This window comes from Grampus griseus (assembly GCF_964374135.1).
Source record: "Grampus griseus genome assembly, chromosome: 19".
Taxonomy (NCBI): domain Eukaryota; kingdom Metazoa; phylum Chordata; class Mammalia; order Artiodactyla; family Delphinidae; genus Grampus; species Grampus griseus.
Window position 1 is genome coordinate 58186377 of NC_139013.1, and position 17510 is coordinate 58203886.

The following is a 17510-nucleotide window of genomic DNA, read 5'->3' on the forward strand; positions in this document are numbered from 1 at the left end:
AGATCCCATGGTAAGTATACTTGATGAACCTCCATACTGTTCTCCATAGTGGCTGTACCATTGTACGTTCCCACCAGCAGTGCACGGGGGTTCCAAATTCTCCACACCCTCCCCAGGTGCTTGTTGTTTTCTGTTGGTGGTGGTGTTAGTAGCCATCCTAATGAGCGTGGGGGTATCTCATTGTGGTTCTCATCTGCATTTCCCTAGTGATTAGTGATGTTGAGCATTTGTTCATGAGCTTATTGACCACTTGTGTATCTTCTGTGGGGAAAGGACTATTCAAGTCCTTTGCCCATTTTTGAAATTTTTTTTTTTTTTTGCAGTTGAGTTTTACGGGTTCTCTCTTTATATCCTGGATACTAATCCCTTTTTGTTCTCTGGGGCCCACCACTGCACAGCCATGTGACGAGAGCATCTGTGCCGTTGTCTCTCATGGCAGGAAGTCCCACGCAGAGCCAGGAAAGGGACGTCATGATGTCACAATGTCATCGTGGTGTAGACGCGCCAGAGCATGGGGTACACCTCCAGACGCGCTTGCTGCAGCAGGACCAGCACCTACAACGGGCGGGACCTCTCTGAGTGCAGGGTCTCTGCGGGGTGGCCTGAAGTTGCTGACGCCAGGATGTGCCCGATGAACAGGTGCGACCTAATTCATGCTGTTTAGAAAGACGCTGGGCAGTGCAGGCTCTGGCCCCGCCCCAGGGTCACTCGAGGTGGGACCGGCCGGGGTGGTGGGGGGCAGGGATTCGCACAAAGGGGAATGCAGAGTCAGGGCGTCTCTGAGGCAGAAACCGAGAGCTTGGGTCGGGCCAGGCAGCCCAGAAAGAGGAAACCACCTCCAGCTGGTCTGGGGCACCGTCAAGGCTGCTCTGTGAGGCATGCTGCTGGCACAGGGCTGGGTTCTCACTCCCAAGTGGGGTCACGTCTGCAGCTCCCGCCTGTGCCAGGTACAGGAAGCACGGGGGAGGGAGCGAGGTGCCCGAGGACTCCAGCAAGGGCTAGGGCCACCCCTGACCCCCTGCCTGGCCCTGCAGCCTCCACCCCTTGCCCTCCAGCTCGAGCCAGCCGTTGGACGGGAATTGTGGATGGAGCAGGCAGGACGGTTGCCTCTGCTCAGAAGGGGCCCCTGGCCTGGCCCTGTGCGCACCCCCCTCAGAGAGGAGCACAGACCCCAGGTCACGCTGGGCTCAGATCTCCGACTCCTGCCCCGCGAGCCGGTTTTCAGGCGGAACACACATCCCGGGTGGGGACTCCCACGTGGCAGCCCCACGGGGAGTCGGGAGACAGTGGTCCCTCCGTAGCCGTGCCACCCAGGGGACCTGCTGCCCCAGCACATGCCCCGCCCGTCTCCTGCCCGCTCTGATGGGCCCTGGGAAAGAGCCTCTGGGTAACCCGTGCTGTCCCGGCCAGCAGCCCCAGTCGTCCGTTGCGTGGAGGGCAGGAAAGCCGGGGGTGAGTATATTTGTTTCAGAATTATAAGCTACTCATTTGGTAGGAAAAAAAGTGGAAGACAGTGGGATTTCCAGGGTGGGAACCCTCCCCTCACAGCCACGTCCACCCTCCTGAGGGGGCTGTCGTGTACAAAGAGCATTTAATTAATTTATTTATTTCTTTACACATAACTGAAGTGATGTTACAGTACATAAGTTATTTACAACTGTGCAGTAATGTGTTGCAAAATAAATTATCTAGAAGGCAGCAAAAGTACATTGTGAACGTGTATAAAACTGTACAGCGTTTACGGGTACACTTTTTATATGATTATTGGCTCTGTAGTGTTTCAAGTTATGTTCTCAGAAAGAGAAACAAAATGCCCAAGATTAAAGGAAAAAATATACAAACCACGTGGATTTGACTCCATTAAAAACACAACCCGGAGTCCTGCCTGCGTGTCCCTGTGAGGCGGGCGGGCGGCGCAGCCAGGCCCTCACCCGGCCCAGCGTCCCGGCCCAGATCTCGGGCTGGCACCGTCGGCAGCTTCGTGGCGACAGGACGGCTGCCGGCCCGAAGCTCTCCCCACCCTCTGACCCGGAGGCCGCTGTTGGTGAGGGGTGGACGCCTTAACTTTTATTCTCTTTAGTCGATCAGAAATGAAACAAGGAATTTAAAAAAACGCTCTCCATCCTGCTGCAGCTCCTGAGATGCCTGTGCAGCCGCCGGAAAAGAGCCTGAGGCTGCCGTGTCCGTGCCCGCGTCCCCGGCTCTGCGTCCTCCCGCGGCGGCGGATGTGAGAGAGCCGCGCGCCAGAGGCCCAGCGCGGGCTTCTCCCTGGATGTCCCCACCGGGGACGTGGTCTCCTTCCACCGCCCGGACTCGGCGGCGGACTGGGGGGCTCGCCTGTGACCCGGGCAGCTGTCCCACTGCGTCAGGCCGGAAGGAGCACGAAGTCGTCGTTGACGTCGACCATGGGCACGTAGAAGGACGGCACCTCGTTCACACACAGGGACTTGTGCCCGGCGGGGTCCAGCTCCTGCACCTTCAGCTGCCACTCCATCCTCTGCACAGCGTTGAGGGCCGCGGCCTCGTGCTGCTGCCGCATCAGGAGACACGTCTACGCGGGAAACGCAGCAGGTGAGGGGAGGGGAGGCAAGACCCCGGCCGCCCCCCGCACCCATTCCCCCTGCCGCAGCGCCTCCCGGGAGGTCGGGGCGGGGGACCCTTTCGCGCTCTGGCCTCAGGACGACCTCTTGCGTCTGGGTCTCGTCCTGCGCGGTGAGTGGCCTTGCTGACCACACGGGGGTCTGTCCATCATCCCTGCTCTGTGCCCCCACCCTGGGGGTTTCAGCACAGCCTCTAGTCAGAACTCATAATAGCTTTGCTCTTCTGTTTTCATTTTCCATTTATCTTATTTATGGTTGGTGACATTGGCTTCATTTGCACTCACAGTGGAAATTATGCCTTTTAGAAATGCACTTAGTTTTTAAAAATTAATGTTCACGTGTTTGTTTACTCTTAAGCGGGTACTAAGTAAGGTAAACAGTTATACTACTAAAGGCATACTCTGTATTTCATGCTGAGAAGGGAGAATGTTGAAACTGAAATAATGACGGTACCTGGGTTACCAACAGCACGTGGGGGGGGGGCGGCGTTTGGGGTACAAGGCAGGTGACACAGAGCACAGCGGGCGAAAAGACCAGCCTTCATGTGGACAGAGTTAACGGCGTGACAGTGTGCAGGAAGATCATCTTATTTTCTTCGACGTGCACACAAGCATGTAGGGCCAGGTATCACAATTTCTGATTTGCTTAAAATAGTTCAGTTAAAAAAAGTGTTCTGGAAACAAGCCCCACAGGCCCCAGCGGCCAGCCGCGTCCTCCTCGGCACGCCCGGGCCGCTTGTCATCCTCAGGGAGGCTTGAACAAAGGCGTGGCAGCTCAGACACCCTCAGGAGTCCAGCTGCTTTCATCTAACTTAGAGCGTTCTTGACTAGAATTGTACGTACCCCTGAGTTTTCAGTTACTAAAATGAAATTGTTTGTTGGGCTAAACCCCTGAAACATGACCGGCATGTCCGGAGAGTTGTCCCAGGGCTGCAGGAACTGAGGGTGGGCAGCCTGTCTCCTGAATAGGACCTCGTCCACCCTGTGCTCTGAGACCAGTGGCCACGCGGGTGGCCGTTTCGTGCCCCTGCACTCTCCGTACTTCACCAATTCCTTTTTCTATCCATCTATTTTTCTTATTGGTTTGTAAGTTCTTGGCACATTAAGGAAATGAGACTTAACGTTGTCTTTGTAATGTACCAAATCTAACTTTACTTCGGTCAGAAATTTTTTCTCTCCTGTAAGTTTCCCGTGCAGCTCCCTTCAGGCTGGCTGGTGGTGGGAGGAGTGACCGTGGGACCCCCGAACGGTCACCTTTGCAGCTTGTTAGAAACACGGCCTGGACCCGGCCTCAGCTGGGCCTGAACGCCCTGTAGGCTGGTTCCTCTCTGCTCTGGCCTCTGGCCTCCTGGCCGCCCCTCTGGGTGCGCTGCCGCAGTGCCGGAGGCAGGGTCACTGAGGCAAGGCGTGAGGCTGGCAGCCCAGCGTGGGAGCCTGGGTCACGCCTCCATCAGCTCCACGCAGCAGGCCCTGCCTCCTGGGGCTTCCCGGTGGTGCCGGCTTCTAGGTGTTAATTCTGTAACGGGCACGTCACTGCCGGTCAGTGTTCACGGGGGACCCCGGGTGCAACCCTCGCACCTGCAGACAAGGACTTGCTTCTTACTTGCTAATCTCTCTCTATCTCCCCCCCCATCCTCTGCCCGCTGCACTGGTCAGCACAGCCAGGGGCAGGGGTGATGGGTGGATGCTGTGACCTTTGAGGAGGGCTCAAGGTGGGGTCCCACAGAGGTCTGACCGCCAGCTGGTGACAGGAGCTGCTCCCCGCACACCTGGACAGGAGGGAAGACACTCTAAGAGGCAACATGGGGGCGGGGAGGCCTCAGCTCCCTCACTGCCAGCTGGGCTCAGAGCGAGTCTGAAGCTGCCTCTTCCGAACACGGCCCTGCCGCCCCCGCCCAGAAGAGCCCTGGCCCCGCCGCCGCCGCCGCCGGGGCCGGGGCTCACCTTCATGCGGTCATACTTGTCGTCCACGTCCTGCAGCCAGGAGATGAACTGGCGGGCGTTGAACCGGTCCCGCACTGACTTGTTCTCATCACCCTGGCGGGAGAGTGAAGCACGTGTGGGCGTCCGGGAGGGGTGGGCCTGGCACGCCAAGCCCCGGGTCCCCCAGTCAAGGGCTCCCTCCCCCACCAGCTCTCCACGCCGTCCGTGGGGGGAGCTGCCCTGTGGTGACTCGGGACCCCGGCGGCGCCTTCAGGCTCCCCTCCGTCTCCTGGGGAGGCCCCAGGGCGAGCCGGCGAGGGTAAAAAGCGGCAGTGACTTTTCCTTTGACAGAACGTCTGCGAGGCCTGGGGTGGCTGCAGGCCGCCCACGGTGGACTGTGGTTTACAGGCAGGGCAGCCTCGGGAGCAGTAGGTCCCCACAGGCTCTTGCCGGCTGGGTTTGCAGGGCCTCCCGGGTCTCGGGGCAGGAAAGTCTCCCTCTCGCCCAGCCACACGCAACCACCTGCCTGGGGAAAGCCCAGGCCCCCACTACAAAGGGGCTTGAGGGGAGGAGGCTGCAGCCTGAGAGTCCTGTCTGTCTCCGTGACATTCAGAGGAAACGCAGCAATCCCTTGAAGGTGAGCAGATTCTTTTTTCTTTCAGATGCAAAAATCAAAAAAAGCAAAGCTTCCACCCAATCCCTAAAATACTTTGTGGACAAATGTTTTTACTTCAGGGAAAATTCGTTGCTATATGCGTAGTACGTTCAAGTAGAAACTTAAAGGTATCCTTAAAGGTTACGTGTGAGGACTCTCTAACGCACTAACAGGAAATCAGGTTTAACTGAACCACCGTACGTCACCATGCGGCCAACTTGGGAATGCTGCTCAGACACCCAGGGGTCATGTGGCCCACCTGTGGGCCTGGGGTCACTAGGGGCCTCCGTCAGGGGGGAACTCAGCACCGAGGCCGGGCCCAGAATGGCGCGCTCTGGCTGAGAGCCACGGTGGCTCCGGGGGGGGGGGGGGGGGGGGACGGGAATCGACTTGCTTTCTGCACATTTCAGATCTCCCGGGTGTCAGCCGACGGGTGGGGCCCTCAGGAGCACAGGTACCACAGGGACGGCGCTCAGCTGGGGAAGGGTGTGACCTCATGGGACAAACACAGCCCTGGGGGCAGAAGGAGGCGGGCTGGACTCTGGTGGACAGACGAGGCACACCGTGTGTCCAATTGCAGGGCGCGCCCTGGGCCCGCGTGCCCGTCGGGGGCAGCAGCCCTGTGGTCCCCAGCGTGACAGCCTCTCTGGGGCCTTCGGTGAGGAAGCCCTGGTGCAGCAGCTCCAGCCGCTGCGCGGGCAGACCGCACGTGAGTCTCCAGGGGCCCGTGACCCCAGCGCCGCTCCAGCCCCCCGCAAGCCCTCTCACCCGGACGCCCACCTGGCTCTCGAGCGGCATGTTGTACACCTCCGAGTCCAGCAGCATGGTGCAGGCGCTGAACGGCACCGCCTGGTTCGCGATGGTCCTCGCCGCCCGGCAGTGAACCCGCAGGATCTCCTGTTCGCAGGAGACGATCAGCTTCTCCTGGAAGAGAGGGGCTGGTGAGCTGAGAGCCACCCGGGCCGGGCGCCCTGGGCCCGCGGCTGCCCGCTTACCCGCTCGATGCTGTGCTGCAGGCGCAGCTTCCCACGCACGGCCTCCTGCTGCTTGAACAGCTCCTTCAGGGGCTCCGCCAGGGAGGGAGGGGGCGCGATCTGCGGTCACAGGGGGAGACGGGGGTCAGCGGGGGCCGTGAATCACCCCAGCCGCCCCACTTGCAGGAGTCACCCCAGAGACCACGGTCCCATGAAGACGCGGACGCGCTGGGGGATGCCTGTCCCCAAGAGTAGGTGAGCGAGCACCCGTCCCCTGCGTGTGGCTGGGAGGAGGGCGGCCGGGGAGGGAGCGGCAGAGGTGGGGGAGGCGAGGGAAGCTAAGAACAGAGGGCATCTGCACCTCGGCCCTTGCGCAGCCAAGAGGGGATGGAGGAGGGGCAGGGTGTCCTCTGTTTACCGCAGGCTTCACGCACCCTGAGACCCACTGGGACACAGCTGCCCAGAAGCCACACGAACAGGACAACTGGGCCCGCCCCTCTTCCCAGGGCGTCAGTGAGGGAGAGGGCTCGCCGGGGCACTACCCCCAGGTGCCGGAGGCCACCCCTGAACCCAGAAGGGCGCTTCTCCCAGGAGAAGAAGCCGGTGCTTCCGAAACACACAGGAAGCATGTCACAACAGCACCAGATACGGGCTGGAGCCTCTCGTGGGGCCAGGAAGCAAGAGCGTGTTCAGGAAGCACGGGACTGCCGAGGAGCCCCTCCCTGGTGGCCGAGGCCAAGTAGGGTGCAGTGGCTCATGTGGCCACGACCTCGGGCTGGAGGGGAGGAATAATGCCCACGGTACAGTGGCCGCCACAGACAAGACCCTCGGAGGGGCTGGACTCGAGGCCCAAGCTCAAGGTACATGCTCTCTTGCAACTTTTCGGTCCAAAATTCTCAAAACCCGAGATGAAGCCACCCAGCCGGGTCTCTGGCTGCACGTCCTGCCCATCACGCCCCGGGGGCCCAGGGCGCCGGCCTCCCCTTGCCTCTTGGGCGCCTGCGGTGGTCTCTGTATAGGGGTCTTGTTTGGGGCTGTTGTGGGTGTGAGGTCACCTCCATTTCACCCTCCCCGGCTCCAGAGGGTGTGGGAATGAGGCCCTGGCCTGCCCTCACCCCCAACAGCCTGGGTCTGGCTGCGGGGCGACAGGCTGTGAACCGGAGCCCACCGCTAGAAAGGGCTGAGCTCCAAGAGACACACAGGTTGCTGCGGGGTGAACTCGGGTGGCGGGGGTCCAGGGGGAGGCAGGAGCACGGCTTTCTCTCTAGTTTCCAAATGTTCTAGGTGGCCACGGTGCTGTTTGTCTAAATTTTAGTTACTGAAACCAAACAGCAGCAAAGTCTCACTGACCGGGGATCCCAGGCCAGGTTCCCCTGCATCCAGTGCCTCGGGCTCCCCCTCTCGGCTCCACTTCCTGCCTGGGAACAGGCGGCGCAGGCCGAGGTCTGAGCGCAGGACGCATCCCGTGCAGCACCGACGACCGTTACGGGGGCTTCTCCCAGGCCCGAGAGACAGAACAAGCCGAAAGCTGGGCTTTTTTCCTCACGGGCGTGGCGGTGGGGTGGGCTGGTCAAAAAATGAGGCAAGTCCGCCACACAGGGGTGGATGGGCAGCACCTGGGCAGCACCGCGAAGCCTGGGGGCCGGGGCGGCTCTGGCTACCACTGAGCACAGGTGGCTGAGATCAGCTTTACTGGCCGCGACGCCTATGCCTGCTGCCTGGGGGGGGGCGGGCGGGGCAGCAGCACGTGGAGGATGCGCGCTCCCCGCGTGGCTTTCTTCATGTGGCAGGACCTGCCAACGGCCCGCGTCTGGGCGTCAAGACGGGGTGGGGTGTGTGCGGCGGGGCTCGGACAGGTCACGTCTGCACAGACGTGGGGCGAACCACCAGGGGACGGGGCACGCGAACAGACGGCCGAGAGGCGGGGCGTGGGCCTGACTGGGCAGGTGGGGAAGCCCAGAAACCCAAGGAAGGACCTGCTCTGAGGGGGCAGGAGAGGGGCCCTCAGGCCTCTAGGGGAAAAGGTCTGGGCTCTGGCCTTGGGTTGGCACCGTGGGGCCGCTGGGGGCCAGGGTTGGAGTCTGGGGAGCCCTCGGGCTATTTAAGGGGATGGAGGGGACACTGAACCAGAGAGGGGGCCAGGCGCGCCCCACGTGGGTGGAGCCTGGGTCAGCCGAGGTCCAAGCGCGCGGACTGGGTGGGAGCCGCCATGGGGCAGACGGGGAATGACGGGGAGGACGGCGCAGCGGGTCCTGGGCCTGGGGGGCGCCCCCCCCCCCCGGGCAGGCACTCACCACGGGGATGTGCAGCTTGCTGAGGGGCTTGCCGTCCAAGAGGTAGGAGCCGGTGTAGGTGACGTACTCGGCGTAGCACTGGGGCGCCTGCGGGCTGATGTAGCAGAGGATCTTGCGCTTCTCCTCAATCTTCTTCCTGATCTGCAGGTACTCGAAGTACGGGTTGGACCTGTCGCTGTGGTAAGGCTCGATGTCGTCCAGCTTGATGGCGTCCACGATGGCAGCCAGCGTCTGCTGGATCACCTCCCGCGTCTGACGCGTGGACGTGTGCATCTGCTGGGCCAGCTGCTGGCTGGAGCGCTGGAAGCGGCGCTTGCGCGGGTGCTGGGCCTGGGGGTCGTCGTCCTCAGAGCCGCGGCCCTTGGCCCTGGGGGTGGGCGCGGCCGCAGCCTCCTTCTCGGTGGGCGGCGAGCTCTGCTTCTGCTGGTTGGCCAGCATCTGGGCCCGGGTCCTGGTCATGCGCTGGGGGATCTCCTCCACCTTGGGCGCCTTTGGGGCTTCGGCTGTCGGTTTGGGTTCCGGTTCGGGGGCTTCAGCCTGGACGCCGTCCGGAGGCCCCTCGAGCCCGGCACTGTCCTGGGGGCCGGCCCCATCCGCTGCGCGGGCCTGGGCCGAGCCGTCCCCGGGGGCGTCGGGAGCACTGTGGGGCGTGGCCAAGGGGTCTGGGCCCTCGGCCTGCTCGTCCCCACTCCCCGGTGGATGCTGCTCTGAGGGGGCTGGCGTGGGCCCAGAGCCAGGGTCGGAGTCCTCGGGGGCCCTCCCCTCCGGCCCGGCCCCGGCCTCCACTGTGGCCTCGGGCAGCGCGACTGGCTTCGGCTCCTCTGGGGGCTCGGGCGCAGGCTCGGCTGTGAGCCGGGCGGCCACCTGGTCAGGAGGCAGCACCCGCTGTTCGTCAGCAGCTCCCACAGGGACGTCCCCGCCGCTCGGGAGCGCGGGGGTGTTGTCCAGAGGAACGAGAGGACTCTCCTCCACAGGCTCTGCTTCGGCATCGGAAACATCCTTCGTCTGGAGAGGAAGCTCCGGCAGCGAGAAAGGCCCCAGGTCGAGGTCATCCTCGGTGGCGGGGAAGGCACCGGGCCAGGGCACCGGCTCCACCTGGCCGAGGGCAGACAGGTTGTGACCACTTTCCAGGAAGTTATTCTCCAGGGGACCCAGGGCCTCCACCTGAGCCACGGCCGTCACACACGCAGACTCGGGGGGTGCGTCGGGGGGCGCTTCCGGAAGGGACTTGCAGTTACTGAAGAAGGACTCCAGCCTGGAGGGAGGGGCGAACGCGGCTGGCTCTTCTGAAGCAGAGACCGCGGCCGGGACTGCTTCCCCGGCCTCGTCCTTGACTTCCAGTCCCGGCTCGGGGACCGACAGAGGGTATGAGACGGGCGACACCGGGTAAGGGGGCTCCGAGTGGAGAGACTCGGCAGGGCAGAAATGTTTCGGGGACTCCGGGAATCTCTGTGGGGACTTCAGCAGGAGGTCCGACCCCACAGGCCAGCTGGCCGGGTTTTCGGGGGTGCCCCCGATGAGGCCAGAGGGGAGGCCCTGCTCCACGGTGGCGGGGTGTGCCCACTCGACCGGCTCCTCTGTGATGACGGTGCTGAAAGGGCCCTCGTCCAGGGGCTCCAGGAAGCTGGGCTCCGGGGGGATGATGGCCGCGGTGGCCTGCTGGTCCTCCGTGGCATCCAGGGGAATGCCAAGGTCAGGGGGAAGGGCCCCCTCCATGGACGGGGCCAAGAGCTCGTCTCTGTGTGAAGGGGGGGACTTTGTTGGTAAGCCGGAGAAGGCGCCCTCTGGGGAGGGGGTGATGTTGGCTGCGGCCGCAGGCGGGCAGTGCAAGGCGTCCGCTTTGGGGGAGGGGATGCCATAGTCCGGGGAGTAATACCCCGGAGACAGGCAGGCGAACTTCTCAGTGGGTGCTGGGGGCCCCGGGGCCTTGTCCTCCGGGTGCTGCCCCGGCGAGCTGTAGCTGGGCGCCGCAGGGACGCTCTGCTGTCTGAACAGCTTGTCCCCAAGTCCGAACTCTTCCTCAGGGGTCCTCCTGATGTCCACAGACACCGAGCGGTAAAGGTTCGCGCACAGCGGCCTCGTAGGTGTCTGGCCCGGTGTTTCTGAAGTCCCGCTGGCGGCCACGGAGAACCTGTCAAAGAAGGAGGGCGAGCAGGCGCTGGCGGACGTGCTGGACACGGGCTGGGGGTCTGTGCAGTCGAACATGAGGTCGGGGTAGTCATCGGCGCTGCAGGACGGGGTCCGGGGCGTGTGCATGGCCTCCTCGTAGCTGGGGCAGGACACCACCGAGGCGGGGGTGGGGACCCCGGTGGGCCGGCCGTGGTCCGGCCTGGGGGAAGCGGGCAAGACCTCTTTCATGTGGGGGCCTGCCAGCCAGTCTCGGGGGTCCACCGCGGGTCCCGGGTGGGGCTTGTTCTCGGCAGCAGGGGCGGCAGGGGCTGACTCCTTGAGCTTCTTGTCCTTCGGGGCAGGGTCCAGCCCCAGCGGCTTCTTCGGCGGGCCGTCCAGGCCCTTCTTCCGCCCGTCCTCGGCGGGCCTGGCCTTGTCCTTGAGCTTGGGGTCACCAGACCGGTGGCGCAGCTTCTCCATCTGCTTCATCCTCTCCTTGTGCCGTTTGTGGCGCTCCTCGATCTCCAGGTCCTTCTGGGAGAGCATCCGCTCGAAGCTCGTCATCATCAGGTCCCCGTCGCCCAGGAGCTTCTCCCGCGGCCGGATGTCTTTCTTACCGGGGTCTCTAACCGGGAGGAGCTTGTCGTTCCCATTGCTCAGCTTTACGGGGTCGCCCTTGTCCTTCTCCAGATTCTCCTTGACCTTCTCCTTCAGCTTGGCCTCGCCAAGCTTCCCGCCCTCGTCCTTGGGCTTGTCTCGGAAGGAGCCGGGAGGGTTGTCCTTGTCCCTGGCCGCGGGCTTAAGCTCCTCCCGGTGGTGCCGCGGGGGCCCGTCCCCGTGCCGGTCCCGGTGCCGCTCCTTCTCGTCCCGCCACCGCTCCCGGTGCTTCTCCCGCCGCCTCTTCTCCTTCAGGAGGCTCACGGTGCTAGAGCCGTAAGGCCTCAGTTCCTTCTCTACCTTCTTGGGAGGTTCTCTTTCAGGATCATGTTTCTCCTTCTTTTCGGTAGAAAACAACTCGATGGTTTTCTCTAACTCGTCCTCTGCGTCGGCCTTGATGCCGTAGGAGAGGCCGTAAGCGTCGGCCTCCAGGACCTCCTTCTCGTACTGGCCGCTGTCCTTCCGGCCGCCCGTGTCCTTGCAGTCGTCGCTCTTCTCCTTCTTCTCGGGCTTGTCCTTCCTGACCCGCTCTCGGTCATGGCTCTTCTTGGAGGAGGATGAGGCGTGCCGGTGCCGCTCCCTCTCCCGCGCCCGCTCCTCCGGGGGCTCCGGGAAGGGCGCCTCCAGGAGGGCGCCGAGGCCCGGGTCGTGGCCGCGGTCGGGGAAGCCGTCCGACGACGCGTCGCTGGCCTTGTCGTTGGAGTCCTCGCGCAAGTCCTGCAGCGCCGCCTCCTCCAGCCGCTCCAGCAGGCTCTTCTCCGCGTCGGTGCCCTTGCTCGCCTTTCTCTCGCGGCCCTGCTCCCGGTCCGGCCTCTCCCGGTGCCTGCTCTTGGCCTTGTCCTCCGCAGGGGGCCTCTTCTCCCCCTTCTCGGGGAGCCTCTGCTTGTTCCTCTTGTCCTGAGTGGAGTCCACCGACGCTCGGTCCTTCCTGTCCTTGTATTTTTCCGTGGACTCTCTGTCCTTCTTCTCTTTGTGCTTTTCCAAGGTTTTTTCTTTCTTGTCCTTCCCCCCGTCGGTGGCGCCCTTCTCCTTCTTCTTCTCTCTGATTTCTTTGTCTTTCTGCTTCTCCGCATGCTGCCTGTCGGCCGAGTGCTTCCGGTGCCTGTCGGGGGGGTGCGGCTCCCGCCCGTCCTCCCTCTCGGGGGGGCCATCCCCCCGCCCCTCGCCGGCCTCCCCGACTTTGAATCCGCTCGCCGCATAATCATCTTTTTCATCTTCGCTTTCATCAGTGAATATGTCTGCAATGTACCAGCTTTTCTCTTTACCCTTCTTTTCATCTTTTTTTTCAGAGAAGTCCTCGGAGAGCATTCCGGGGCAAGCCTTCTCCCGTCTGTCTTTACCTTGGTCGAGAGATGCTTTTCTGTCTTTGTCTTTGCCATGCTTCTCCTTGGCGTCCTTTTTCTCTTTGAAGCACTTCTCGAGCTCTTTGTCCTTCTGGCACTTCTCGAGCGTCAGTCTTTCGTTTCTGTCCTTGTCACTGGGCTTCTCTTTGTGCTTCTCCAGCTTTAGCCTCTCCTTCCTCTCCTTCTCTCTCGCCGGGTGGTGCCTCTCCCAGGGCTCCAGGCTCTTCCCGAAGTCGCAGTCGGGCCTGTCCTTGAAGACTCCCTCGCAGCCGCACTCCTTCAGGTCCTCCCTGTGCGCCTCCTCGGGCTTCGCACGGCCATCTCTCCGCTCCTTGGCGGCCTCGGGGGGCTCCTTCCTGTCCCGGCCGCCTTCCGCACACTCCCGCCGCCTCCTGTCCTTCTCGCAGAGGTAGCCGGCCACGGCCCTGTGCCTGTCGGCAGCGTGCTCTCTCCTCCGCTCCGAGCCCCGTTCCAGGCAGTCCCTGTCCTTCTTCCGAGAGAAGATGTCCCTGTCCGTGCGCTTCTCCCGGGCCTTGTTCTCCCGCCTCTTCTCCCTACTGTCCTCTTTCACCGTCTCCAGGATCAGCCTGGCCACAGACTCGCTCTTCATGTCCCTGTAGTCTGTCACTGCAGAGTCCCAGCTGTCTTCCCCTTTGAAATCGAAGGATGAATCTGACAAGTCAGAGAACCACCGATCCTGGTCATCAGAAAGACTAAACTTGGTGTCTTCGTTCTCCAGAAACTGACTTTTGTTACAATATTCATCAAAAGCAGACTCCTCCCTATACACTTTTTTGAGTTTTTCTTTATCTTTATCCTCTTTGAAGGTCTTCTCCCTCTCTTTTGAAATTTTATCCTCTTTAAAGTCATTCTTTTTCTCTAACTTGGAGGGCCTGTCTTTGGACTTCTTCTTTCTTTCCTCCTTGTAGAGCCTCAGCTTTTCCTCTTTTGGAGATTTTTCCTTCAGCAGCTTCTCCTTGTCGGCTTTGCTGCACCGGTCCTTCTCCTCCCGGAAGGCCCTGCCCCCGTCCTTGTTCAGCTCCCTGATTCTCTTGAGCGACTTCTCCTCTCTGGAGACCTTGATCATCTCGTCCTTGAAGAGCCACTCCTTCTCCTCCGCCTTCATTTTGCTGAGCTTCTCCTCCTTCTTACAGGGGTCTCTCTCGTGCCTCAGGCCTTTCAGCTTGCCCTCAGCCGGCACGTCGTCCAGGAGGATCGCCTTGTCTGCCCTCTGCTTGGAGTCCTCGTACTCGTAGGTGAAGCTCTTCAGCTTCAGCTCCTGGCTGACGGAGCACAGCCCCTTCTCCTTGCTTTTGTGTTTATGTTTCGTCTTGTGTTTCTTGACGACTTTGCCCTCCTTGTCCAGCTTGGGGATGGCGCCGTCCCCGCCAGGATGGAAGGAGTTCTTCCTATCGGGCAGCGCGCCCTGCAGGCCGGCCCTCTTCCTGTGCTCCTGCCTCTTCCTGACCGGCTTCAGTGACTCCACGCTGGAGCCCTCGGAGGAGCCATCAGACTCGCTGCTCAGTCTCGTCCTCGTGGAGTCTGATAAGGAGCTGACCTCGGACCAGGCTGGAGAGGAGATGGTTTTCCAGTTGTCTGTCCGCCAGTGCTTGGCGTGCGGGTCCGCGTGGCTGGGGTTATGCTTCTGGGGGGCGGAGCTGCCGTGGGACGAGGTGGAGGAGGCGGACAGGGAGCTGAACAGGGCAGGGTCCTTCAGCACCAGCGGGGACTCCTTGAGGCAGCCGGGGCTCCCCGCCGAGCCCCCAGCGTCCTCGCCGCTCTCCGAAGACTCGCTCTCGGACTCGGAGGAGCAGAACTTGTCGCTCCTCTTGCCAAACCGCACCTCTTTGCCCTTGATTTCTTTCTTTCGCTTCTTTTTCACTTTATTTTTCTCCTGCTGCTGCTTGCAGTTGGAAGGCTCCCGTGTCTTGCTGCCAGGCAGCATCGTGGGAGCCGAGAGTCTCAGCTTCCCCCCGGTCCCCACGGCGACGCCGACGGCCTCCTCGTCTGACGTGTCCGACAAGATGCGGTGAGACGCCTTCTTTGGTGCAACCGTGCTGTTTTTAGCGTAGCTTTTCACTTCCATTTTGGGTATAGAAATAGAACTATTTGGCTTAGTCTCCTTCCTGTAGTCCTTTTTCAGCAAGTGTTTGTCGTCCACGGGAGGGATTCTGTCCTGCTCGTCGTCCTCGTCGAACTCATACTCGTCCTTGGCGGGGGTCGCCGTTTTCTGGGGCTCCGGGTTCTTAGTCTTGCGCTTCAGACCTTTCTCAAACTCGGAGTCCGTGTTATTGCCGTCGACTGAGCTGGAAGGTGCGCACGATGGGGCGTCGTCCTCCTCCTCGGAGCTCTCTGCGGGGACAGGGGCAGGAGGTCAGAGGTGCTTCAGGCAGGGGCTGCGGGCACCTGGGGAGGGGAGGGGAAGGCGCCCGTCCAACAGGCGCGTCACCTGGCTTAGTTCAGGTTGAGGCTGGCCCCGGGCAGAGGGGCTACAGAGAGGTCTGCACAGACACGCGGCTGGAGACCCCGCACGGAAGCGCCCCATCCCGGCTCAGGGTGGGGGACTCCTCACGGGCCAGAAGCTCCCGTCAGCAGCAGGCATCCAAGGAGGCTGCCGGGAGAGCCCTGCTGACCGCGGTGACGCCACCTGCCCAGCCCGCGCCCCCGCAGCACTGACCGGCCGAGCTCTCCTCGCTGGACGTGTAGGTGCCCTTGCCCAGCAGCAGGTTCACCATGGTTGGGGAGCTGGCCACCTTGAGCGGCGTCTCGCCCTTCCTGTTGCTCTGCTGAGGGTTCCCTCCATACCGGAGCAGCAGCTTCACCACCTGCGGAGCAGTGAGAGGCCCGTCAGGGACCCTGAGAAACACAGAGCGGCCGCCACGCTGATGCGCGACTGCGGCCCCTTCACAGGGCCTGAGCACGACCAGGCCAAGGGCTGGAGGCTGTTCACGCTGCCCGCGAGGCCTCTCCCACCAAAGACCCACCACTCAAAACAGGCTGCTCCTCTCGAGCCGCCGGGTTCCCGCAACTTGCGGGGAAGGCTTTTATGGGGGGGGTGGGGGGTGGGGGCGGGGGCGTGTTACACAGTACAGAAAACAAAGACCAAGCTTGTGCAAGCAGGTTTATTGCATGTTTGTTTATTGCAGGAAAGTAAGATCACCTGTCGCTAATCCGTGCCCAGGACCCACTGAACGCAAGGACAGCAGACCTCACTTTACTGCGCTTCAGATGCCGTGTTGTCTACAGACGGAGGGTCTGCGGCGACCCTAGCCTGCACCCAGCAAGTCTACTGGCGCCATTTCCCCGACAGCATTTGCTCACTTGGTGTCTGTGTGTCACATTTTGGTAGTTCTCGCGGTATTTCAGACCCTCCACCAGCAAAAAGATCACGACTCCTGGAGCTTCAGGTGACAGTTACATTTTTTAGCACTGATGTATTTCTTTTTTTTTTTTAAGGCCGCATGGCACAGCATGCAGGCTCTTAGTTCTCTAACCAGGGATTGAACCCGTGTCCCCTGCAGCGGAAGCGTGCAGTCTTAGCCACTGGACCGCCAGGGAAGTCCCGCGATAATGTATTTCTTAACGAAGGAGTGCAACTTGTTTATAGATACGGCTGTTGCACACCCAACGGCAACTGTCCGGTGCAGACAACGTTCAGATGCACCAGGAAACCAAAGAATTCTGTGTGACTCACTCCATCTCGATCCTCGCTTCACTCGGGTGGCCGGGGCGGAACCGACAGCCTCCCCCAGGTGCCTGGCAAACGGGACGGCGGCCTCCACTTCAGCCCGGGCTGCACGCAGGTGTACCTGGGTCTGCATGGCGGGAGCAGGACACTGCTTCCTGGGCAGGCGCTCCCCTGCCCTCTGGCAAATCACCACGGTGCTGGACAGTCCTGGGGCCAGAGTCAGGGCTCTGGTCCCGTGTCCTTGCTGTCTGCCAGCCGACGAACACCCCAGCTGCTTCAGGCCACCACGTTCCCTGGCTACGGCCCCTCCCTCTGAGACCAGCAACGCAGGTTAAGTCCCCTCAATGCCGTCCTCCCTCCGGCCGAGAAACGGTCTCTGCCGTATGCAGCCCCGAAGGCCACCAGCCCACCCGGACAGTCCTGGGTCATCTCCCATCTCCTGGCCCTCAGCCTTCTCCCCTCTGCAGAGCCCACACCTGAGGCCACGTGTCCATTGTCTCTCACTGCTCCCTAATAACAAGTTGTTTAAAGACAATTACACAAGCGGGGATTCAGGCGGCGGTCCTCTCCCTCCCAGCTCCATCACCTACCAACCAGCCAGCCAGCCTCATTTCACCCATACCCCATACCTGCCCACTGCCCCGGGTATCTTTTTGTTTTTTAATTTTTGGCTGTGTCGTGTCTTAGCTGTGGCAGGCGGGACCTTTCGTTGCGGTGTGTGGGCTCTTCGTTGCGGTGCGTGGGCTTCTCTCTAGTTGCGGCGCGCGGGCTTAGTTGCCCCATGGCATGTGGGATCTTAGTTCCTTGACCAGGGATCAAACCTGCATCCCCTGCGTTGGAAGGCGGATTCTTAAGCACTGACCACCAGGGAAGTCCCTGCCTGCCCTGGTTTTTTTTTTAGCAAATCCCAGATATTTCATAAAGTTTTTCAGCATACTTCTTCTCTAAAACGGCTCTTAAAAAGCAGTAACAACGAAAACCCCATAATGCCATCGTCTTCCCTAAAACGTTAACTAATTCCTGACGTCAGCTCTGCGATCAGCACTCGGGTGTCCCAGGTGTCTCGGCATCCTGAGCTCAGAGCACCTCCCAATCTCTCCCTGCGCCAATGCGTCATTTTCACACTGGCCACACTGCCCGGTTCCCTGACACCTTCCTACAGTGACCAGCGGGGCCGCCACGACAGACCAGATGCACTCAAACAGCTGCCACGTGTCCTCATCACGCACCACCCCAGCTCTGGCCAGGGGCCTCTTGGACAGTGTGGT

The 17510-nt window shown here is 61.7% G+C and overlaps 1 protein-coding gene across 4 annotated transcripts in view; it reads right to left on the reverse strand.

Annotated features, from left to right (window-relative positions):
• Positions 1-1638: 1638 nt before the first annotated feature.
• Positions 1639-17510, reverse strand: part of ANKRD11 (ankyrin repeat domain containing 11) — a 171114-nt gene continuing 155242 nt past the window's right edge. For all 4 annotated transcript variants that reach the window (XM_082677109.1, XM_082677112.1, XM_082677110.1 and 1 more), the window contains 6 exons: positions 15232-15379; positions 8446-14906; positions 6173-6271; positions 5958-6101; positions 4544-4636; positions 1639-2551 (listed from right to left, as the gene is read on the reverse strand). In XM_082677109.1, coding sequence (XP_082533235.1) covers positions 2366-2551; positions 4544-4636; positions 5958-6101; positions 6173-6271; positions 8446-14906; positions 15232-15379 — 7131 coding nt within the window. In that variant the 3' untranslated portion in view covers positions 1639-2365. The remainder of the gene's footprint in view (positions 2552-4543; positions 4637-5957; positions 6102-6172; positions 6272-8445; positions 14907-15231; positions 15380-17510) is intronic.